The 25202-nt window shown below is 42.5% G+C and overlaps 1 protein-coding gene across 2 annotated transcripts in view; it reads left to right on the plus strand.

Moving 5' to 3' along the window:
* The first annotated feature begins 243 nt into the window (after window positions 1-243).
* Window positions 244-25202, plus strand: part of ATP6V1A (ATPase H+ transporting V1 subunit A) — a 30655-nt gene continuing 5696 nt past the window's right edge. Inside the window, exons 1-12 of one of the 2 annotated variants that reach the window (XM_048294043.1) lie at window positions 244-339; window positions 12790-12884; window positions 14558-14686; window positions 16198-16412; window positions 17133-17270; window positions 17774-17925; window positions 18741-18903; window positions 20090-20198; window positions 21007-21129; window positions 21219-21333; window positions 22444-22507; window positions 23256-23459. In XM_048294043.1, coding sequence (XP_048150000.1) covers window positions 12803-12884; window positions 14558-14686; window positions 16198-16412; window positions 17133-17270; window positions 17774-17925; window positions 18741-18903; window positions 20090-20198; window positions 21007-21129; window positions 21219-21333; window positions 22444-22507; window positions 23256-23459 — 1494 coding nt within the window. In that variant the 5' untranslated portion in view covers window positions 244-339; window positions 12790-12802. Of the gene's footprint in view, window positions 340-9217; window positions 9401-12789; window positions 12885-14557; window positions 14687-16197; window positions 16413-17132; window positions 17271-17773; window positions 17926-18740; window positions 18904-20089; window positions 20199-21006; window positions 21130-21218; window positions 21334-22443; window positions 22508-23255; window positions 23460-25202 lie in introns of those variants that run through there. The other variant, XM_048294045.1, reaches the window with a different exon arrangement.

Here is a 25202-nt window from a genome sequence, read left to right on the forward strand (position 1 = left end):
GCCCGCCCCCCCCGCACGCGCCCGCCGCGCACGCGCCGCGCCACGCGGGGCGGGGGGAGGACGGGGAGGCCCCGCGTGTCTCGGGGGGCGGGGCGGGGGTGCGATCACGTGAAACGGAACGACCAATCAGCGCGCCCCACTGCGCCCGCCGCACTCCTGCCCGGAAGCGGCCCGGGCTGGGCGAGCGAAGCTCCGCCCGGAGTTGGGCACGGCTCGAGCCGGGCGCTTCCGGTGTGCGGCGCGGCGCATGCGCGCGGGGCCCGGTGTCAGCTGATCCTGCGCCTCCTTTGCCGCCGCCGCCGGGAGTCGGGCGGATTCGGGCGCGCCGGGCCGCCTCAGGTGAGACGCTCGGCCCCCTCTCCCCCTGCCCTGCACCGCTCCCTCCGCCTCTCCCGAGCTGCGCCCGGGGGTTGCCGTCCTCTGCGGTGAACGGGGGGGTCGGCTCCCGCCGCTCCCCACCCCGCTCGGTCTCTGCCCGGGAAGGACGCGGTCTCCCCGTGGAACCGCTCCCAGAGGGAGCGCGGCTCCCGGCTCTGCGGAGCGGGTGTCGCCGAGACCCTGGGCAGCCGACCTTCACGGAGCCGTGTCCCGGCAGGACAGCCCGCTGGAGGCGGCCTTGCGCTTCCCCGCCCCTCTTCTCAGGGAGAGGAGACCTGGAAAGCGAAGCAGCCCCTGAATGAAAAACCTGCTGAGCGCTCTCGAAGACGCCCAATGAGATGCTCTAGGGTTATGCCAGAATTCCTCGCGGAAGAGGAACGGGGTGGTAGCGGCTGGGTTCCAGTGCCCGGTCATCCCACCATCTTGGGTGGGTGGATCTGAAGCTCTCTGTGCCTTGACCCCAGCCCAGCAGAGAGCGAGCAGCAGGGTTATGGAAGAGGAATGTTGCTGCAGGCTTCTCACTGCAGCCCATCCGTGGCAGAAGAGTCCCCCTGTTGTTTTGCAGTTGAATATACTGGTGGCACATCAAATGTGCTTCCTATTCCTGTAGCCAGTGACAAAATTCTGGTTTAGATGACGTGTTCCAAACATCAGACTTGGCATTCACTTAAAGGCAAGAAATCTTGCATGACTGGATTCTGGATAATATTGTTAATGTTACTGGTAGCTGTGGCATTGGAGTGTGAGATGCATGTGTCAAGATCCATTCATTCAGTGCAGTTGCCCAAAGTGATTTACTTTCTTAGGAAGGAAGTAAAGTCTTTCATCCTAAGATTTTACTATCTTCCCTCAGAGAATTTGCACTCCTGCTGGGCATAAAAGCAATTTGGTGATAGTTTTATTCATTGTAATGCAATACTTCAGCAAAGTACACCGGCTATTTGATCTAGCATGGTATTTCAAATGCTAATTCCGCTTGATGAAGGGGAGAGGGGGTAGAAAAGTAGGAAAACCTGCTAACAGACTGCTGGAAGTGATTTGTTAGCAAGAACATGTCAAATACAAACTGGCATTTGCAAGTGGAAGTTTGAGTAACTGAGGCAGATCTTCAGCATGCTGTAAGTTGTGCTGTGTTTGTGCTGACTTCTGCCCTGTGCAGATCTGCAGCAGCGAATGTTTGCCTTCTCTGTGCGGTACTTTCAAAGGCCCTTTCAATGACCAGCAAAAACAAACATTTAATACTATCTACATTTTATTATTTTCTATGTAAGAATGTGTGAAGTGAGATCAGAATCTACAGGTCTTTGAATTACCAAAAATACTGCAGATTATTTTGCTGTGCCTGTCAGTTTGTTCCGTGAAGCCCTCTGGGAAAGCTTTATTCTTTTATGTGGGGAAAAAATTAGTCTTAATTTTGTGATCAGGTGGCCAAGCATGACATTCAGAAATTTTAAATCATCATGGACATCAACTTGAGAGAACAGGGAAGGAGAAGTTAAGGCAACAGTGGAAAATGGCTGCTGGCTGGCATCAGCTGACTGTTCAAAGGGGGGGTTGTAGTCTTGTGTTGCAAGAGTAACACAAGATCTCTGTTTCCTGTAAATGTTGCCTTGTCATTTTCCAAATCAAGAATTATTTTCTACAGATAATGCTAATAGGGTTGATGAGTGATTACTGTTGCTTACTTTTTATAGAGCATTAGCTTAAATTTAGGTTTTTTTTGGTCTAAGTATATATTAACAGCTTTATGCCTCATTGACCCTGATTTACAAAGTCTGTGGGCCTTAAGTGTCCTTCTGTTGTCTAAATTTTTTCCCCGGTATGACTCAATGCATTTATCTTCCAGACTTGCATGGGTGCTGGTGTTATACATTGTCATCCAAAGCTGCTATAGACCAGCAGGTTACCAGATGATTCCCCTGAAGATACTTTTAGAGGCACTGTACATTCCCCCTTGTGTTTTGATGCTGTGGTACTGTGTCTTTGGGTTCTCAAGCCCTGAAAATTCCTGCTGATGGGTTTCCCTCCTGCTTTTAAATTGCATGTTTGTGAGCTATGGCTGCATTCTTAATTACGCTTTTAGATAGAGTAAAAGGATCAAAGGATAACCTAGTTGGGGTCTTTGGTTACTTTGGTGTTGACCATAAAATGTTGAATGTGACTGCTGACCAAGTAGTAATCTCTCTGTTTTTTTTCCTCTTGTCTTTTTAAGAAAACCCTCTAAAACACAAACCATGCAACAACCCAACACTACATTGCGTGAAATATATTCTTTTCTCCATGCTTGTTTCATTGGTTAAAAAGTGGAGGATTTTAGACTTGGAAATACTGAGGTATTGTTGAACAATGGTATCCACATGATTTTTTTTTCGGCTGGAATTGTACCAAGGAAAACAGACCATGCAGTCAACTGGAATATCATGCTCATTCATTCCTACTCGACATCTTAAAACATCTGACTTCTTTAGTCTTCCAGCTAGGCAGAGAGAAATGGGGTCCTAATCTAGCAGAAGAAACAGAATGAATTTAAACTTTTCAGCCTTTTTTTCCTGTACAGAATAAGCCAATAATCACCTAAATGTCCAATATGCAAGGCTGGCTTAGACTGGATCTTCTGTTTGTCGTTGTTGTACCTTCTTCTGTGGTATAAAAAGACTTTTTGCTTGCCTTTGATGTGCTCACTCCATTCTTGCTTTTGAGAGTGGACAGCTAAGCTTATACCAAATTCTTGGGTTTGGTCGTTTCTCTTGGCATTAAGTTCTACACCCTTATAAATATCTTTTGTTTGGTTACTTTATTTCATCCAAGCATTTACTTCTCCCGTGTTTTTCAAACTCTCAAGTTCAATGTCCCCATATCTTAGAAACATTGACCATTTGCTGCCAGCTTTTTAGACTTCTATACATTATATGGCTATTCGAACAGACTTTGCCTTCCAAGGCCTGGCTTTACTGAAATGATCACTTACTTTGAAAACCAGTAAGATGTATATGGATAAATCCTGAAAGTCCTGGTCTAACAGACCTTGTTACTGCCACTTAACTAAATGGCAGATAAAGACCAGTTTTAACTGCTGAATTTTTCTCACTTCATCAGCTTGACTACTCCTCTGAGCTTGTGTTACGGTAAAATTCAGTGTCAGGGTTCATTCTATTCAGGAAGAATTTGTCTGAAAGTGGCCCCTCTTCACAGTTCTTTTAATTTTGCCATAGTTTACAACATTTTGGGGAATCTGTTGTGTTCAAATGCTCAAATCAAAAGTGATCAGCAAGGACCAACACTAGCATGGGAAGCTGCCCCAGTTAACTGAGACTCATTGTGCTGAACAGGTAAATGAACTAAAAAGCCTGCTGAAAATAGACCCATTGCAGATGCAAATGCTTGAGAGAAGTGATGTTCTACAGGGTCTCTGTAATATGAAAGCCTTATCTTTGTCCTTCCTAATCAGTTGAGGAGTGCTCGTGTTGTAAGGATTCTCATAGCCAAGTTGAAATGTTGGTGCTCTGGTGAGTTTCAGCTGATCAGTCTGCCCGACTGTGTCTCTGCCAGACAGCATCCCAAGAAAAATGCCAGAATGTGTGCTGTGCTATGCTGTGTCCCATCTTTAGGCTGCTGTAAGCTGTGCTTGCTTACTGAAGTGGTTTGTGGTGGCTCATGTAGAAGAGAGGTGGTTTGGATGTCTGTGATGCTGGTCTGTGTTCTGTGCCCTAAGCATGAGGAGCAGTCCTGTTGTGGTTGAGATGGTCGGGTGTGAGGAGGTGTAGAAAGGATGCGGGAAGAGCCATTGACTTTACAGAGAGACAGCTGCGCCTGTGTGGGAATAACTTATTACAGCTGGACAGAAGCTTTCAGGTATCCAGGTTTTGTGTAAGAGCCTGAAGAATGACTTGACAGTTTTCTAGTAGCCAAGCAAAGAAACTGCATCTTCCAAGACTTTCAGTTAGTGGGACAAACTTTTTGTCCTTGTTACACTGTATCATTACTTTATTTCCCACTCTGAAAGTAAGACCTTAAAAAGCAGCTCTTCGGAAAAAACCCTAAAATGGTATTTCTGACTAAATGCAGACTACATTGGTAAAGATGTCTCAATAGGCAATTCTATTATGTGAATTGCCCATAGATCCTTGAAATTTTGAGGGTTTTGTTATTGTGAGATAAATTTGCATCATGTGGTAGTTATTCAGACAGCCACCACAATATGTAGTGTAAACAATGTTAAAATTTAATATGTTGGAAGGTCTCTGGCTGTTCTAAAGAAGCTGTAAATACTTCAGGTAATTGAACATAGAATTTCCAAATGTAGCTTAACTTGCTTTAAAACATAAAGATGCAGTGTTCTGTTGCAGGAAAAGTCAACCTCAACTTAATTTCCTTTTACTGGAATCCAGTGCCAATAGGTGTGCTGTGATTCCAACCAGGTGTTTCATTATACCAAAGGTGCTATAAAAGAGTACTTCTATCTGCTAGGGGTGTTGGATCTTTCTCAAAGACTTTCGTGCAGACTTACTCCTGGTTCAGCTCCTCAAACTAGCCGTCAAATACCTTGCATAATAAACTGAAGATTCCATAATATCCTGACTTTAAAGATGATCTGAAACTTAAGTGTAATGATGAAATGCTTATTCCAAACTCATACTTGGTATTTTAGCCATTACACCTGGGGAAAGGGGTTAGGCAGTAGTGGGACTTCAAGAGGAGACAATGTGTTTTAATGAGCCCAAACAACTCATGTGATTCTGCATGTAAAACTGAGCCTGACTTGAAAATCTAGCAATAGTTCTTTTGTCAAATTGCATACTTTTTGTCTCTTGAGGTAAGCTCTTCAACTCTTCAGAAGTGACTCTGCTGAACTGTAGTAAAGTTTGCTGTTAGAGTTGCTTACAGCTATATATTAATCTCATTTTAATGTTTGTCATCTTAAATGTTAGAGCAACAAAAAGTATTTCAAGTAACAGTGCCAAATACACCTGAAAATTGAGTGACTTTTACTTAATAAAAGCTAGGATGGATTTTAGTTTGGCAGTAATGTTAGTGAGGTTAATGAAAACTGTTCATCTAGAGGAAATGACTGAGCATTCAACTGAGCAGATGGCTGCAGAACTTTTCAGCTCTAGCAGCTAGATGACAGGATCAGGATAAGAAAAGGTCTCTGTAGAACACAGAAATCAATTTTGTATTAGTGTTCTGTATTATGGTTTGGATTTCAGTTGCATTAGATCTTTCTTTTTTATGAAAGTCTATCAAGCAAAGAAAGGGCAGATTGCATGGCAGGCTGAAAGGAATGTCAAATTTTTCACAGTAGTAAAATTGTGAAGCAGTGTAGTAAGTAAGAACTAAGGAGAGGCTCATCAATTTCCACCCCTGGAGCTCCTCTGGAGAAGCCTCAGCTGAGAGGAAAGAATTGGTATGGAAAACTGTAGCATGTGAGTCAGTTGATGAACATTTTTTTCACATGGACAATGTGGTTTTCTCTAGTAACAGGAGTATTTTAATGGGTTTAACTGGGAACTTTTTCAATTCTAGATATAGCATGATAGCTGTGTTTAATGTTTGAAGGCCGCTTATCTACTGAGCTGATCAGATTTTCAGTGGGTCAAAGCAGTTACACAATGAACACCTTGGCAGCCTTTCTATCTAGTTTTATTTCTGCTGCTAACTTCTTGGTCATGTTCAAACAGCTTTGTTCTAGTACTGTTCTGGGCTGACTGAAGGAATTTCCCAAGATGCTAAATAAAAGCTTGGGTGCTTGAGTAACAACTTGTGATGGTGGTACATCTTGCATGAACAGACTTCACACCCTTGCTTTAGGAATATATACTTTATGTTGTATATATGTATCAAATATAAATATATTGTTATATCTTTAGCTTGTATGCAAGGCTTGATGTTTGTTTGAAGTATCAGACTTGTATGTATTGGCATGCCCACAGGTGAGTCCCCATCCGTTTTTGGGAAGAGGACAGTAGGAGCTTGTGATGGACTTAATTAATTCAGTGTCACAGAGTCTCACTTTGTAGCCATCGTGTGCTGCAATGACAGTGGCAGCATAATTCTCTTTCCTTGAAAATACCTGGATTTTACGTGTACATGTGCTGAGCAAAGCAAGCCTCATGTGAGAGGAAGGGGCTTATAGGAACCCAAGGAACAAGTTCTGTGAAAGATAAATTGTCTTGCAGCGTTGCAGATGGGTCCACAGTACATAGCTGAGCATCACTTAAGCAGGTTCCAGGTTTATCCAGAGTAGAGGTGATCTCAAAGTGTCCTGTGACAACTGAAAACGTATGAATAACTAAATGGAAAAATGTCCATATTGTTGAGTTAAAGAAATAATCTTTCCAGCTCAGAGCTTATGGCAGGAAGGTTGGTGCCATTCACCTCACAATGTCTATGTCGTGAGAAGACTGAGCCACATTGCTGTGTGGAGCATGGGCCGTGACTCCTTCCTGGTTTCATGAGAGTGCAGATGGCACAGTTGGAATATCACAGTGTTTGACATAGCAGAGGGTTGTGCTGCCATACAGAGGGACCGGGACAGACTGGAAAAATAGACTGACAGGAATCCCATGAAGTTCGACAAAGGGAAGTGCCAAGTCCTGCACCTGAGGCAGGATAACCTGCCTGAGGTGCCTCACCTGAGGCACATACCCTGCTACAGGCTGAGGACTGAGTACTGAAAAGAGCTGGGCATCCCCAAGCTGAACATCAGCTGGCAATGTGCCCTTGTGACAAAGGCAGCCAGCACTATCCTGGGCTGTGTTTGGAAGAATCCCACCAACAGGTGCAGGGAGGTGGTTTTTCACCTTGGTTAAGCTTGATGGAAACCACATCTGGAATGCTGTGTCTGGTTCTGTGTTCTCCAGTAGGAGAAAGATATGGCTTAATGGTATACATCCAGAAAAGGGCCACAAAGACTTTTAAGCATTTGGAGATAGGAAAAGAGGATGAGAAAGCTGGGATTATGTAGCCTCAGGAAAAGAAGGCTCTGAGAATCTTATTGTAAGGTATATAAACACCTGATGGGAGGGAGCAAAGAGGATGGAGCCAGACTCTTCTCAGCGGTACCTGCTGAAGTAACATGATGCAATGGGCACAAACTGAAATACAGGGAATTCCCTTTAAACATAAGAAAACACTTTTTACTGCAAGGGTGTCTGAACACTGGAACAGGTTGCCTAGAAAGTTGTGGTGTCTTCATCCTTGGAGATAATCAAAACATCTGGATGTGGCCCTGAGCAGCCTGCATCACAGGGCATTGGAAGTAAATGATTGCCAGAGGTGCCTCCCAACCTCAGCAATTCGGTTGTTTAGTGACTGAGAAATCTGGAGCAATTTTCCCTGCTGTGTTACAGTAAAATTATAACTCTGCATGGTATGAAGGAGCAGGTTTCCTGAGAATACTATTGGGCTTCCTTTCCCAGTGACCTCTGTTAGAGTTCTGTTGTTTTTTCACGTTGTTTTTTTCTGGGACAATATCTCGAATTCTAGATACGAAAATGCTGCCAAACTTCTGCATTTGTCTAGTAATTCAGGCACTGATTTTTTTTTTTTAATACTTCCTCTTAAAGATATCATCTGTTAGAAGGGGAAGTATAAACTGTCCTAGTTACAGGAAATCTGTGGCAGTGATTATCCTATTACTTATGAGGCCCTTGCAACAGATCTTCAAGTAGCTGGACACTGGGATTTATGCACTGTGCCAGAGTCTGCTCAGGTGAACACAGTAAATGTCGGCAGTCTTGAATCTGAAACATCACTCCAATGTGACACTAAGCTGATTGTCCAGTGTGGGTGGTGATCTTTACTATCCTGTAATGTCTAGGTTTTTACTAAGAAGAGAAGGAGGTATTATTTTCTTTGGAAAACTTTATTTGGCTACATTTTACTGCTCATGCTTATTAAGCTTTCCTGGATATCAAATGTAAGGACTCATATTCTGACTCCATTTTTCTACCCTTGGAAATCAAAACACATTAGTCTGTTTCAGCTATACTAAAATTTATGACCTTAGTTCAAGGTTATTCCAGCAGAATGAATCCTAGCACTGGTGTCTTATTAATGTAATGCTGCTGCTTCTGAATTACTGATACTGTGCTATTCACTTCAGTTTTGGTTAGTGTCTAAGCTTTTGTGCCAATTTGAAGCGTTGGTAGAACCTTGCAAAGATAGACTTGAGAAGTTGTGAAGACCGCAGGGAACTCTTCAGCTTTATGCAGGTTCTTAGGGAGGGATCACATAGCTGCTCATGTTCTGTGCAGCATACAGGGCAGTGCCTGTCGATCTCTGAAAACAGATTCCAGCAGCTGTCACTCAGGATGGCACAGCACTCTGCTTTGTTGAGGTGCTGGATGTTGTGCAATTGCATTACTGCTTCTGCTGGCCAGGGGAAGGGCTTCTGAGCATGAGGAAGCCCCACAAGACTCTTGGAGGCAATCAGTACTGTTCTACATACTCAAGCAATTAGTATTGCAGTGTCTCCAGCGCCTCCCTGTGCAGTCTGTTGTTAAACAGTTGTTCTGTTAAGCTCTTCCAGAGCAGAGCACACACTGACATGGCTGTAGTGCACTGGAGGGCTGGCAGGTGAATGGATTCCAGCAGAAAACATGCATCTCTTTCAAGGATTTTTGTGTAGTTGTACGCACCACTCGGGACATTGGAATCACCGGCTTTGTAGGAGGCCCTTAATGCAAATGCTGAAACCTTTTAATTCCTTCTGCTCGGTGCTGTGCAGTAGGGAGGGCACAGATGGGAGTTCAGCTGGGCTCGAGGTGGCTGGAATTGCTATTGCGGCATTCCTCGGTGCTGGTGGGAGAGAGAGGGAGAGACTGATGACTCATCAAGTCAGGTGGTTATGCCTCTGCTGTGTGTCAGAAATTTCTTTCCCTTCTGCAGCAGGCTTTCTCATCCCTCTGTGTAGGGGCACTAGAAGGACAATTATTTCGCAAGTGGTGATGCTTAACTGCTGAATTCTAGCTTCTGAATCAGGCCTGGGGATTTTTGTTACTCCCTGCTTCTGCAAAATAAGGTAAGGATCTGTGTTTATGTGATAAAATTGTCATGGATTTTCTTCCTTGCTGCAAGAAGGCTCCTTCTAAAAATCTCATCCGAGTCTGAATTCTTAAAAGATCTTTATGTTAAGGCAGTTCATCATCTAAATACTGGGTCTGATCAAATGTTTGATGCAAAACCCAGAAACCGTGATAGAAAATGGGTTTCTCCAACATCGAGAGCAGGGCAGTTACATTTTTGGGGCTACTGTGTAACCAGATTACTGTGCTGGGGAGAAACCAAGAGAGAAAGCTCGGGTTATGGGCTCTTTCTTGTTTAATTAGGACTTCAAAATTAGTGGAATGAATCACCTTTTAGTCAGAGAAGGCTCTGCTGCAATTAATATTTTGATTTCTGGCACTATTAATCAGAATATGACTGCTAGAGCTTAGGAGCACGTTTGAAATCAATTGGTGAACTGTTTTAGATAAGGAAGATATAAATTGTAAAGGATAAAAGATGAATCTTTAGTCATAAGGGAATAAAAATTAAGCTAATATCCTACATAGGTGTGCTAGTGGACTTTTATAGGAGGGATTGCATATAGTGCCTAATATCCTGTGTTGGCAGTAGGCCTTTCAAAGGCCTTACGGGCTCCATAGATTTTTAAAATGGTCAGCTACCATGGCTTCTGGGGTAAGTTCATGCTTTAGGGAATTTCGTTTTCTGTGAGTACTGGCAATGAAAATGTCTAACTGGGTAGAAAGGTAAGGCAGCATTTTGGCCCTCAAGGACTTTTCCATATAAATTGAAAATCTGTAGTGCTAGTATACAACCACAAGAAAATGATGCAGAGATAAATAACAGCTTTTTGGTTTTTTTTCTAATTTGTATTCAATGTTAAAAGATGTGTAGCCCCTTAAAAAAGAGGTCAGCCTGGCTGGGTGGGATCTGGCTTTGTGTAGACTGTAGTTTAGACATATAGTGGAGGTAAAACAAAGGTGAGGAAGAATTCACATCTTCTACACCTGAAATAGTTGATAGGTATGTGTTTAAAAGCTGTTGGTGCAGATGCTAGAGATCATGGTAAAGACAGGGTTCATTAGTGTGTTGCTAGGTGGTCTAGTGGAGGAATCCCCTGCTTTTTTACTTGGCTTGGCCAGTAATTTGGAAAGGTGGCTGTAGGAAGAGAGAGAGAGCAGAGCAGCCACAGGAACAAGAGAAGCAGGTGCTGGCTGTCAGGATGTTGCCATTTAACTGCAGAATGGCTGTTCTGAGGTTCTTACTTGCCTCCCTAAAAGATAAACAGACACTTCAAGCAGGTTTTGATTATGAAGAAAAGTTAATTTAAAACTGGCCCAGTGTTCCTGTTTTTCCTTGCCTTTGTAATTTGACTCTTTCATGTGGGACATTGTCTAATTGCCAGGCTGTGTCAGTAATACAGTTATGAGAATGTGTTTTAACTCTCTACTGTGCTTCTATAGAAGATTTTGGTAGTAGGACACTGGACGTTGTTCTGTATGGTATGTTGAAGTAAATGTTTAATTTGGATTTATAAGAACAGCTTCTTCTTTCGGTGTGACAGTAATTGTGTTTGAGTTTTGCAATGTTTTAGTTGTTAAAAGCAAAAAAGATGAGATAGTTGTGTTAGTCAGATCAGAACCAGCTCATACCAGCTGCTCAGGAACTGCAGATTGCTTTGTGAGGACCTCCCCTCTGCCATTTGTCAGAGGAGGCATTTGAGAAAAAACCAGTGAAATTAGAATTGTCTTCTGGGTCTAAACAACAGGCAGTGTGAAAGATAACCTATGGCTGTGGAGGGTAGAGGGATCGAAAGGATATCTGGCTTAGCCTTTGGTCTCAAGACCAGTTAGCAGGTCTGCTCCAGGCTGCTGGTGACTGAGCCATGATCAACTGTTGTGGTGGCTGCTGTGCAATAAATCAGTGGCAGCCATGATAGACAGTACACTCCAGAGAGACATGGAGCCTGGAAGAAGCTATTCCTTCAGGATGAATAGGGGTTTGGAATCGTGGGAGATCTTTTTCTTATGGAGCAGTGCCACCAATTTAAAACTTAGAGATCAGTAAGGAGGCTGAGGAGCAGAGGACTTGTATTGTTGTATTAAAAAGCTGGAAAACAGTTCTAGGATTTCAAGAATAGCAGATGTCAGCTACTGCTCCCAAAGAACAGGCAAAAACGTATCCCTCAATTGTGCTGGAAAGGGTGGCAATGTAGTTGTTGCCTTGCTTATTGTCCACGGGGCAGGTTTTTAAGCCTGGGTATGCCTTTGTATTTGCTGCCTTGTGGAAGATGCTGGGTTAGATCAGGCTTCTTCCAAAGACTGGATTTGAGTGTCAGCAGATGCGTCCCAGTTCATGTCACCAAACCAGGGGCCTTGCTGTTGATTAGTACAGGAGGGTTCTATGTTGGGGCTGCCATAGTGCACCTTTCACCAGTGCTGTGTCCTAAGTGTGTCAGTACAGGAGAAATGGGAAGAGAGTGGCCTTACAGTTCTCTAACACCCATCTGTTTCCAAGGTAACACACAGCATGATAAGGGCTCACAAAGCAAACCCACTAAATCCTCTGATCTACGCTGGAAGCAGGGCAGCCCAACTGTCGGTCACAGGACAAACACGGATGGAGGAAGTCTGTTGATAAAACTGCTTTTCCAGTGCCAGTTGTTTAGATTCACTAAACAGTTACTGGCAAGAGATGACAGCCTGTTGTTTAACTGTTGCAACTTGGGGACTTTGGCCATTATTCAGCACAATTCTTCTGTGATGCTCCGTGGGTTTCACTGAGAGCAAAGACTGTGTAATATGTAGCTGTGAGACGCACAGAAAGCACTCACGTGTTTGTGTGCTGGTGCTTCTGAAAATGTATGTTTCCTCCTCTAAACACTGTGATATTCAGCAGCTTAAGGTAGCAAAAATTGAATTTGCTCAATTAATATTTGTAGTATTGCATTTTATAGACTGGTGGCAGTAAAGCAGGCCCAGAACATCATCTTGCTCACTCAGAATCATGGAAAACTCCATCTTTTGAAGGAGGGTAATGAGATGTGGAAGACAAAAAAGATTTTCTGTTGTTTAAATATCATGTTACCAAGCTTAAAAACAGTGCAGCAGTGTTAGGGCATTGTTGCCCTGAATTTTTTCATTCAGTAGCATTCTGTTCTGTGGAGCATATTATGATGTTCTACCCCTGTGTTTCTGCAATAAGGAATCTCAGATCTTTTGTCTGTTTAAATCAGTTACTTTTTAACTTTTTACAGCTTTAAAATCAGTGTGGTTAAGGTGCTTCAGGCTACGAGTTCAGAATCATTTGTAACTGGAAACAAGAAGAGAGAAGAGGGGAGGAAGAGGAGGAACTTACTACACGTCTGTTCCTCAGGACTGACGCTTATTTCTTCCTTTTGTACAGTTGAACAGGCAAAATGGACTTTTCCAAACTCCCCAAAATCCGTGATGAGGACAGAGAGGCGTTTGTTGGCTATGTTTATGGAGTCTCAGGACCTGGTAGGTATTATTTTGTAAAGGAAATCATAAATTTTGTTTTATCTAGGATCTCGTTAATCTTCTTCACTGGAAGCAGAGAAGTATAAAAGAGCTCTGGCTGGTGCTTTTTCTTATCTTTTTTTGGGGGGGACTTTAAGAAGGATCACTGACTTTCAGTTTGATAAACTATTAAACTGCTAAAAACTTGTTACTATTAATTAATCTTTTTAAAAAATATGATGAGCAGAAGCAGGCAGTTGAATAATAACAACAATAATAAAACAAAAGGTAACCTTTCTGTATGAGGTAAAGGCCCTTGGTTGGAAATCTGCCAGCCCAGTGTACTAAGTTTCTTCAAAAGGGTGTGAAATATATAGTCCATTCTCAAAGGAAGTTTGCCCCTCTGATTTCTGAAATACTCAGTCCCTGTCAGTGTCAGGATGTTCTGTGTTACTGCAGTGGGCTGGGGGAGCTCAGCAAGGAGCCACAAGAGTCAGGCAAGGTGGCAGAATGTGGTGGGAGTGCAGCTGGGAGAAGGAGGACTCTTCCTTCATCTTTATCAGCTGAAATAGTTCAGGCTCTGATAGGAACAGCTTTTGAATACATGCAGACTCTACTGGCTTTTCTGCTCCCTCCTGCATTCTCTTCAAGAGCTGAAGGAGAGGATGGGAATGTGAGAACAGAAGATTAACGAGTATTTTTGTTAATGCAACATACTTGATGAATAAGAAATTCCCTTGGCTTGTGTCTGCCTGAAGCGACACAGGTTTTTTTAACTGCAAATTCCTGAACTGCAGAAGTAGTACTTAGAAACAATGTTAAACTGACACAGCTTTCTTTTCCAAGAAATGGAAAATGTGTTTTTGTGTAAATATGTGAATCCTGTGTGCATTAGTGATATCATAATATACAAGACATAATAAATTTTGTTCTAAAGCAGCTAGGACCTCATATAGGACCTACTGAAATCTAACTCAAAGCAGCAGGAAGTTTCAGGCCCAAAACATGCTGTACAACAGTCTTCATCTGTTGAAAGTTAATTTAAGTGCTCTAAGATAGGCATCACTTTTCTACAAAATGTAGCAAAAAATAGTGTTTTCTTAAAAGCTTTCTAGGCATCATTTTAGATGCAAGGAGATGTACTGCCTTTAGCAGGTGCCTTTGCTTGATCTATCCATGTTTGTCAGCATCCAGATGCTACCAAGGTAAACAGAAGTCTGAGTGACTTGAAAATGCTGGCCCCCAACCACAGGTTTATGTAACTACCAGGCATCAGGCAAGTTTTGCCATTTTCTTGTGTGTTTCAATTTAGTCAGATGGGAGGGTGGCCCAGCTCACTGCAAGGGAGAAGTGCCTATATAACTTGTTTATCAAAGTTCATGGCATCTCACACCCTCAACATTTACAATCTGTCAAGATAGATAAGAGGAATTATGGCATGAATTGTCTTGTGAATTACTACATTCTCATAGTGTTCTCTTATTCTGCATAAAGGACAGAGTGAAAACTGTAGGAAAACTTATTCTTTTGACTTTGAAAGTAGAAATACCAGGAGTTGTGGCATCCTTTTGTGAAGTCAAGAATGTGTGTATGGGTGGATATCAGGTTCATGCTGTGCAGTTCTTACTAACTGGTGATGAGCAAATTTCGTGAGCTGCAGGGAAAATACTCACCTATGTGCCCATCTTTTGCAGTGGTCACGGCCTGCAACATGGCAGGTGCTGCCATGTACGAGCTGGTACGAGTAGGACACAGTGAGCTGGTGGGGGAGATCATCCGGCTGGAAGGTGATCTGGCAACTGTCCAGGTGTATGAAGAAACATGTATCCTTTTCACTGCTCCCTCTGGGCCTGCCAGACCACACAGTCCAAAACACAGTGGTGATTAGGGTGAAGATGATGGAAATAAGCCATACTTTGGGTTCTGGCAGCACATCTGTTCTGCATGTGTTTTGTAAATTTTGATGGCTTAGAGGTGAACCTTACCTTGTGTGGCTGTGTAGCGAGGAGACCTTTCTTAACTGGAAACCAAATGTGTACCTTAGAATTTGAGTGCATTTTAATGCATCTTTGTTAAAGCACTTGACAAATGTCAATCATAAATGGCAAAACTAAGCAATATTTGTAGCATCTTTTTCTTTGCTTTTGATAGCTGTGCTTGTATAACACTTAAATAAGAAATGCAAAGTGGGCAGGATGCCTTCTTTCTGGGCAGAGTATTTTGCCAAGCGTAATAGATTGTACTTTTACTTCTGCAGTGGGCTTACAGCATCTTGGTCCAGCTATGATGCAGCATGTATTCTAAAATCTAGGCAACTTAAAATATATTTTGTATTACATATATATGAGAGAATGTCAGAAAAGAAGTCATAAAACTTGAAGCCAGGCCTCTTTCCCCTCTGCCAAGGGGGTTGTGTGTATCTGTAGAGCCTAGGAAAAAGGCTGTGCTGGCTCCCAGACCTTGGTTCTGAGGAGCTTGCTGGTAAACTAGGCCCAGACTAGGTCCTGTCTCTACCTAATAATTTATCATTTTAGATGGCATCATTGTTACAGTATCGAGTAACTTTCCATCAGTACATGGAACAAGTTTGAGTGTAGTTTACTTTTAATTTCCTGTTGAGAGGAAGCTCAGTCATAGGCCTCTCTCAAATCAACTTGTATTTAATCTCTTGAGTTTTGTATAAGTTTTGGAGGTTTCTTTTGTATTCTAGCAGGCTCTTCTGCCAAGGTGCTGGCCCTTTGCAGAGAGAAGTCCATTGTGCATCTTTGGAGCTTAGGTAGTGCACAGACCTGACAACTTGGTACAAGAGGGGAGGGCAGTAGTGCTTAGACATAAGTCTTAGACAAACTCCTTTTAAAATTAGGCTGCTGTTGAAAAAAGCTGTGCAAGGCTCGAGATCAAAACAGTTGTGATCTCTGAACAAATTCTGAAGTGAAAAATTCCGTATTTCATAATATTATCTGACTTTAGGAGCCTAATCTGTTTTCTAGGTTTGGAGATGTAAGAAATGTGTGATGTTTTGTCATCTCACTGCCTGTCACTCCAGTGAGCTCATCCATATTAGTTGCCAACAACAGTTGACTTGAACAAATGATCGTAAAGAAGAGTATTTGTCACTACTTTCCCTCTCTGGAGGATGGTGAACTTTGCTGCTTGGGCAAATTCAGAATTTAGTATAAAGCCTGTATGCTTCTCAAATGGTGATGTGTAACATAGTAACAGTATTACCTTAAAGTCAGAAAAGGGGTTTGAGGGTATGATGTTGTGAACCTGATGACTTCTGCCCAGTTTCTTTTCCTTCTTCTGGATGAACTTTTCCTCAGCAAATCTTTAGCTGGTGTCTCTGTAGGAGATCCTGTGCTCCGTACTGGGAAGCCCCTATCAGTGGAATTGGGGCCTGGCATTATGGGAGCTATTTTTGATGGTATCCAGAGACCTCTCTCGGACATCAGCACTCTGACTAAAAGTATTTATATCCCTAGAGGTGTCAACGTGTCAGCTTTGAGCCGAGATGTCAAATGGGACTTCACACCTTCCAAAAGTCTGCGGGTAGGTTCTGACAAGCCTGTCTTCCCCTCTTGCTCCTCTACCCCCAGAGCTTAGGACTGGAGCAGTGTGCTAAGGCTGTGACTGCTGGGACATGGGGTAAATGCTGCATTTATTGAAGTTTGCAAAAAAAGGAGTGCTAGGAGGTCATAGTGATGTATGAGACTGGATGGGGATCACCAGAATTTACTCGATGTGACTTACTGTGTGTTGCTGCTGCATATGAGAAGTTTTCAGAGTTGTAATGTATTTACCAAACCATAAAGAAACTTGTGGAATTGCAGTAAGCATTAGCAGGAGCAGGTGTTACCTGAGCAAAAAGAATGACTGCAGCACACATTTTGCAAATGGTGAAGATAGCCTTAGAGCTGGAAAATGTCATGGCTTTAGCCCTTTGCAGCATCTTTTTTCCAATCCTGCAGGTTAGCATATGCTATCCTTTCCCTTCTTAGCACATTAGGCTGAGAGGTGGAAAAAAACCAAGGAAAATTCCTCCTGTCTGTCAGTAATTGCTCCTGTCTGAGCCTTGAAAAGCACTTGAGCACAGGTAGTGTTGCTAGCAATGCTGTTGGAGTAATGAGTTATGTAAATGGCTTCTGTGCTGTAACAAGGCGCTTATAAAAGGGGTAATCACAGTGCTAGACTTAATAGCTGTAGTATTTTTTACAGTTTTTCAAGGTTCTTTTTTAAAATTTATGACTAACAGACCTGTTCTGATTTTAGATTGGCAGCCACATCACTGGTGGAGATATTTATGGTGTGGTGAATGAAAACTCCCTGATCAAACACAAAATCATGCTGCCCCCACGGAATAGGGGTACAGTTACATACATTGCTCCTCCAGGAAACTATGACACTTCAGTAAGTCTCCCAAGCAGCAGCTGCTGGTATATTCCATGTCTCTTTTATAAGGTTGATATACTCTTTCTGTTCTGCATGAGGCCAACTAACATGCTTCATGCAACAAGGTGTCTGAGTTAATGATCACTTCTGCTACCCTGCCTGCAGGGATTGCATTATTCTCTTGGGCAGCTACTTTCTATGTATATGGCTTCCCAATGGCACTTCACTATGCCATGTTTGCTGACCTCTGTGGGGATCTACAGTATCTTATGAATATATAAAATTCAGTTGCTCTTCAAATGCATGTTTTGAATATAGGCTGTATCTTGCACTGTTTCCCCCCCAGTGGGATTGTAAATACGGGAAAGAGCCATCCCTCGGGAGGTGATGATTGCATGTTGAGGTTCTAAGAGCTCTGTGGTGTTGTCAAAGGCCTGTACAGAGTAGTTAAAATGAGAATTCGTGTCCTGGTCCAATGTGCAACTGTTTGCTTACTTCTCATGTCTGGTGCTGTCTGTTAGGATGTTGTGTTAGAGCTGGAGTTTGAAGGTGTGAAGGAGAAGTTCACTATGGTGCAGGTCTGGCCTGTACGTCAAGTCCGTCCTGTTACCGAGAAGCTGCCAGCCAATCATCCTTTATTAACTGGCCAACGAGTCCTGGATGCCCTCTTCCCGTAAGTACTTCCTTTTATTTTCTACTGTGTGAGAACTCTCTCTCTTATGGGGAAGCAGAGGCAGGAGGCCTTAGAGCCTTAGGTTTTTTTAAGGGTAAGCTTTCACTGTGTGTCACAGGGTAATCTCAAAAAACATTCAGCTGAATTTCTCATATTGCTTTATTTGGCAGGTGAACCCACTGGTGGAAGAAGGAAGTTTAGCAAAACTGTTCAAGTGCATTAATTTAGAAAAGACTGGACATGCATAAACTTAACCATGTTCCAACTGCAGAAAGGCTAGAACTTTCAAGCTTGCTATCTTCATTTTAATGCATGAGTAGGCTATCTTTCCATGGTCTTGAGGATGTGTAGTTTCCAATGATTTTGAGGTTGCCACTTAGGAAAACTGTTGCACTTAACTGTAACACAAACTGCTCATTTAAGCAGCTAACTTCTAAGACACTGAATTCAGTTATTTTGGTCCTAAAATACTGTGCTGCTTATTCTATAATACACAGCTAAATACAGTTGTCCTTTTCTTAGCATTTGCATTCCATCGCTGTTTCCAACTGTGAAATCTGCTATGTTTCAAGCCCAAAAGTCATGCTGTTATGTCAGCATAAGTCATGTACTTCAGGGACAGGAGAAGAAAAGGATGATTTAATCCCTCAATTTTTTGATTTAGTGAAATACCTCTGTGCTTCTCACCCAGAACACTGAATGTAACTCCTGTCATTCTGCTTTTGATGAAGGAGTTCTAGTGGAAAATATATTCTAAGATGGGAAAGAGCTGTTTTTTAGTTCCTTGCAAATCAGAGTCCTTTCTCTTTACTCAGGTGTGTACAAGGGGGTACAACAGCGATTCCTGGGGCATTTGGTTGTGGAAAGACTGTGATCTCACAGTCTCTTTCAAAGTACTCCAACAGTGATGTCATCATTTATGTAGGCTGTGGAGAACGAGGAAATGAAATGTCTGAAGTACTGAGAGATTTCCCTGAGGTTAGTATGGAGATTTCATGGAGAGTAAACCTTCCTGGGAAGACTTGCTATTGTACTGGTATTGTAACTGAGTAAAATATCATGTTGGTAGAGTGACTTCAAAAGATCATCTTGCCTCCCTTGAAGCTCTGGCAAAAATCCCTTTTGGCTTGTTCAAGAATTATTTCAGTGGCCCCTCAATAAACATCTGGACAAGTTTAGGGTGTACCTCCTAAGTTGTTTAAAATAAAGCCAGAATGAATGCCAGAGAGCAATTTAGCACAGTTGTAAGCATCTTACCTGTGACTGGTCATGTCTCTAACTTGACCACGCATAGAAAATGCAGCATCCATTTACAAGTTGCAGGGTGGTGATAACAGTTACCAGGTATTAGTTTGACACGTTAAGCTTTGGAATAACTTCAGAATGAAGTAGAAAATACCTTGTTAATAAAACAATAACAACCAAGCAACAGATTTACCAATCTTTGTACTTGTTACTATGTTTTAGTGAAGTTGTTTTGCTGGCGTCTGGTAGTATGAACTGGCCGGTGCAAACTTCACTGTCAGAAATAAGGGCTAAAAAGCTTGGGTGTGTTGATCAGTGACAAGGTGGGAAAGTCAAGCTGAGGTGGCCTTGAAGAAGATAAATCCCAGGGTATTCATAAGTAGTATTCTACACAAATGTCAGGGCGTACGTTCTGTTGTTCAGGTGCTTGTGAGGCTTTACTGAGGTAAAATGTGGTTTTTACCATAATGTGGTTTTATGTCCAACTGTCAAATACTAACTTGGCTTGTTGTAGGTGGGGGAAGAAAGCTCTCAGATTCCTGATGGACTTATAACAGGAGGCTAAGAATTTTTAGCTCTTTCAGCCTGGAAATCTGAGAGAGAATAAGGTGCTTCCTTGTGCAGTAGATCTGTCATTACTTATTTGAATGGGATCAACAGGGATTTGGCTGTTGCTGAAGATAAGGTGAGGTGAAGCATGTACATTAAAGAGTTAAGCTGTGTGCAGTCTGAAAGACAAACCAACATATCCTAAAGTTTTGAGTCTCATCTCTGCTCTTGGTAGAATAGCTGTGAGGAGAGTATCCTCATACAAGGCAAGTAAAACAGTAAAAGAAAACAAGCAACAAAAATATTAACAAAAAACCTTGCTACTCTTATAATTTGTTGGGTTTTTGGTTTTTTTTTTCTTGCATTTTAGTTAACAATGGAAGTTGATGGCAAGGTAGAAAGCATCATGAAGAGAACAGCTCTGGTAGCAAATACTTCCAACATGCCTGTGGCTGCCAGAGAAGCCTCCATCTATACTGGTAAGATTTACAAGAGGATAGAGGAAGCTGTGTGTATAAAGCAAGCCATCATGCTCTACTGTTTTCAGTTCCTGAGATGGCCGTACCAAGAAGCCTGTTTAGTTTCAGAAGTGAACTCTTTCAGACCTTGCCTGCACCAAGTCTTTGTATCTTAATTGAATCTGACTTGCTTGCATATAATTGCCATTTCTGAATATTGAATAAATTTTGTTTATAAGGTGAACCTACTGTGCCAGGACTTACGTAGGATTTCTGCATGTGTTAGTTCTGTAAGCTTTTGGTTTTGACTAGCTTTTTGCTGACAAGTACAGCCACTTAATGGACAGAAATAGTATTCTCCGAGTTGGCAGACTAGTCTTTCCTTTGCAGCCTCTTAAAGGTCTTTTTAAAGTTCTTTTTTTATGAACAGTTGTCAGATAATTCAGATAAAACATGACCTTTTCTCACCCTTGTATTCTGGTGGTTTGAAAGGGAAGGAGACATTTTACAGTAAGAAGAGTCTTTGTTCATGGTTTCAGTAAGGGAGAGAGTGGCATCAGTGACATTGCAGTGTCTCTTCAAAGAAATACATGTGAATGTAAGATGAGTCAGAGTGGTTCATAAACAGAAATGAGGAGAATGAGAAGAAATAAACAGCAACAGCAAAAAAAGAGACAACAGGGACATAAAGCGGGAAGAAGGAGTAACTTCCATTGTCTGTTTCCATCAAAATGTAAACTCCAGTAATTTGGTTTCTTTGCATCTTTCTGACAACATATAAGCATAGGATTCCTTTCTGAACTGCAGCACGTTGTTGTCTTTGTTACAGGAATCACCCTGTCCGAGTATTTCCGGGATATGGGCTACCATGTCAGTATGATGGCAGACTCTACTTCCCGATGGGCTGAGGCCCTCAGGGAAATCTCAGGGCGACTGGCTGAAATGCCAGCTGGTGAGTAGTCTTTCTTCAGTCTAGTCTTGTCAATGCAGCCCTTCAAATCTGGAGCCTTTGACTGAATCTCTGTGTGTTGGTGTTTGCAGACAGTGGTTATCCAGCCTACCTCGGTGCCCGTCTGGCCTCTTTCTATGAGCGAGCTGGGAGAGTGAAGTGTCTGGGAAATCCTGAGAGGGAAGGCAGCGTCAGCATTGTTGGAGCGTGAGTGTTGCATTGTTCTGCCTCTGCGCTGACTGCAGTTCTTCCTCTCTGGTTTTGTATGTCACAGCACCTATTTTTCAGACAAAAAGGTCTTGTTGCTCTGTGCAGCTGCAGAACTTAAAAATATGGGAATGAGTAGGTAGATACTTAGTCTCTGTTCTCCCAGAAGCGCTGCTAAATTGTGCGTGGGGGCAGAAGGAATGAATGTGGACAGGTAGCTCTGTGAGGTGTGGAATCACAGGCACTGGCAGCAATTGGATCAAGTGGCTCAGGGAGGAATGTTATTAGAGCTCTCTCTGAAAAGTGTCAAAGCATGCTCAGAGCAGGAAATAAAGGGCAGTTAGAGCAGCAGCGTGTGCACTTGGGGGCATAATGAATCATGACTCTCATGCTCAAATAGAGTAGAATTCCATGGAGCAGCATATCTCAGGCTGTGATGTGCCATGAAAACTGTGTTGTCCACAGGCATTCTCCTAGGTCATACTGTTTTGTGTATCATACCCTGGGAAAAGTGGATTCCCCATGCTTTCAGGAGAGCCTCTGGCATCTGCAAGAACACCCAGAGTTCATTTTTTGCTCTGCTTACTTCTGCTGTTCAAAACATACATACATAAGGGCTTTCTGCTTTCGAGATTGGAAGTTTGTTTTGGTTTTTTTATCTCTGGGAAGGCATGTATTGGAGTTTCAAGCACAAATGAAGTAGCTACTGTATAGATGAATATCAAAATTTCAAATTGGGATATTGTCTCTTGTAAAATCACAGCACTGTGTTTTCATGATGTTCTATCAGTACTCTTGCTGAATCTGTTCCAATTGAGATAGGTTTGGTGATCCAAGCTGGAGTTGCTATCTCAAGCTAACGTGACTGAAATTACACCTTAATATGTCAATCAGTCACTGATGTAACTATTTCATGGTATGCTTGATATAACCCCTGTGTGGGTATGCATCAAGCACTTTCTGCAAGCATATTGCAATCTGTTATTTACTTGAAATCACATTGACTTTTCTGGTTTCTCGGGTCACTGAGCTGTGCAGTCATATGTTCAGTACTTAAGTTTGAACTGTGAAAGCAACTCTGATAAGTTTTCCCTATCTCTTCCTTCTCAGTGTCTCTCCCCCAGGTGGTGACTTCTCTGATCCTGTCACATCTGCTACCCTGGGCATTGTTCAGGTACGTCCCACAGCATTGCAGCTCTTCTGTCCACTTTGTTAGACTCCAGATGGTTGTGCTTCAGCACATTTGTGCCAGTGGCTGGGGTGAGAGAGCTTTGATTTGACACAGGCAGCTTTGTAGGGCGTTTTGGAAAATGTTCTAGCAGTGTAAAAGGCGACCTTGTGAGATGGTCGCAAACTGATGTGTTTGAGTTCCCTTTGGAAGGGGGAGAGAAGGGCAGCAATTCCTTCCAACACTGCCTGCTCAGCCATATCTGTGTGCTTCCTCAGTGCTGCCCATTGAGCTGCACTTCAAATGTATCTGTTCTCAGCTGAGATGGAAAGCAAATCACTCTTAATCTAGGTGCATCGAAACCACAAAAAAACCCTCAGAGAAGCTGACTGGGAGAAGAATGTCTTGCAACTGTTTGCAGTTTTGGGAAAAGCAGTTACATCTATTTGGTCTCCACTTTACTTAGACTCCAGTATTGACACTGCTATGGCTGACTGCTCCCTCATGAGCAGTCTCAAGCTGAATAAATCAGAACTCAGCTTAAAAGTTGCATCATTTTTTGAGAAGTGTTATTTGAATGTCACTGCTGTAGTTAACAGGCTCCCAGGCTTCCATTTGTGAAGCCTTTGCCATGCTGCATTAGCTTCAACTTGCTCGACTTGCTCTCTGTATTTTTTTTTTCTTTTTATTGCCTTCAATTATTTTAGTTCACTTTTAATTTGGAGAGCTGGTTGACCTTTCTGGCTTCTGGCAGGTTTTCTGGGGCCTGGATAAGAAGCTGGCACAGCGCAAGCACTTCCCATCTGTGAACTGGCTGATCAGCTACAGCAAATACACGCGAGCCCTGGACGAGTACTACGACAAACATTTCACAGAATTTGTCCCTCTGAGGACAAAGGCCAAAGAGATCCTACAGGAGGAAGAGGACCTTGCAGAGATTGTGCAGCTTGTGGGGAAGGTGAGTAACCAGATGTGGTGTCATTGAGCCATCCTCCATTTCCTTACGGTTAGTGCAGGCTTTTGATCATGTCTTAGAGCAGACCCGATGGATACTGCATTGCACACAAAAGATCACTGGGAGATGTCAGACACTCTCACCTCAAACTGTGATTTCTTCCAATTTTCTTACATGTTGTTTGACTTCTAATGACAAATAGTTTTTCAGATTTGCTAAACCTTGGCTTGATGCTACTTTTCTGATGTGAATTAGATAGTGGGACATCTACTGCTTGCTTTAAACTTCACTTTGGTGTTCTAGTATTGTTGAAATGCCCTTTGCTGCAACTTAAAGTAGTATTCCATTGGAAGCAGTCTTTGTAGAGAAATTATGCCAACTGATCTTTACTGTTGAAGCCATATGAAGGGTTACAGTTTATTAGAAACCGTGTTGCCAGCTGCAGGACAGAGGTGTTGGCATTTACAAGTTGGCCTGTAGAAACAAAGTGAAGTCTGCTTTTTTTAAAAACTTGTGATTATCTGTTTTTTCTTTGGAAACTTGTGACATATGGCTCCATTTTGCAGTCATTCTTTAATTTCCTTTTTTCACTTCAGTGTTTTGAAGAGAAAGCTAAACTTGGACAGGAAAATTTCCATTGAAAGCTCTCAGAAAGGACCTAGTGAAAACTCTGTTTCAGCTTAGCACTGTAAATACGATAATTGGCAGGTTCCTGGCACGTACTTGACAGTAATTTAATTCCATGATGTTCAGATGAGCTATTATGATTTACAGATTGGTAGTAGTGTGTAGTAACATGTATTAAGTACAGTTATTTGAAGGAAGTTTGCTCATGGTGCTCTGTCTCTTCACTGATGCTCTAGTCCAACTAAGATGAGACCTTTCATCAGATCTTGCCTAGTAGAGCTCTCTTCTCTTGATATGTCTTTGAAAAAAATGAAGTGGGGTCATAGGACCTTCTGCAGGTCTCTATTTACAAACCCATGTTCTAAAAGACTGGTTTACAGAGCAGGGTAGGATTGGTTCCTTGGTGTGGAAGGGATATTGATAAGCCAGTGCTTGTGACTAGGCATTATTTTCATGATGGAATTACTAGAACTGGTGATTTTTTTTTTCTCAGAGATGTTATCTTTGACAGTTTCTGTCTGTCTGGGCTTGGCAACAAACCTTTAGAAAGGGGGAATCGTGGAAATTGTTAGGGTATTTTTTTCTTTCTAGCTCTGAATTCTGTTAGTCTCCTCATGAAAGAAGGTCCAAACTTCCAGTCTAGAAAGCAAGCTGGATGGGGCCACTTTAGCAAAAAGATGATAAAGGTGGAGAAGAGCGACCTGCAGTGCTGAGAGCAGCAGTGTGCAGCAGGGTTGTGGCTGTCCTGTGGAGTATGACAGGCATTGTCATCAACTCCTTTTCTTTTCTTCAACGCCAGGCAGAAAAAGCCACACGGTGCAGGCTGCTACTTCCTGTAGCTTCCTTCTTGATCTAGCATGCTGAGATTTAGTCTTTCTTCCATGAGGACTGAGGAAGGTAAAAATGAATTTGCTTTATGTAGGAGGGTGATGTTTCAATGTACCTCACAGCAAAGCCATGTGCATTTTCAGTGTCTGGTGGCTTTTCCATGATCTTAAAGGGAACTTCATTCCCACTGTTTATCATCAGATAGACCTAAAGCAGACTTACTGACTGTTTGGCCCATCTTAATCTGGCAATCAGTTAAATTGGCTGTTCTATAGTAGGGAGTGAGAAATA

The sequence above is a fragment of the Corvus hawaiiensis genome, chromosome 2 (assembly GCF_020740725.1).
Source record: "Corvus hawaiiensis isolate bCorHaw1 chromosome 2, bCorHaw1.pri.cur, whole genome shotgun sequence".
NCBI classification, from domain to species: Eukaryota; Metazoa; Chordata; class Aves; order Passeriformes; family Corvidae; genus Corvus; species Corvus hawaiiensis.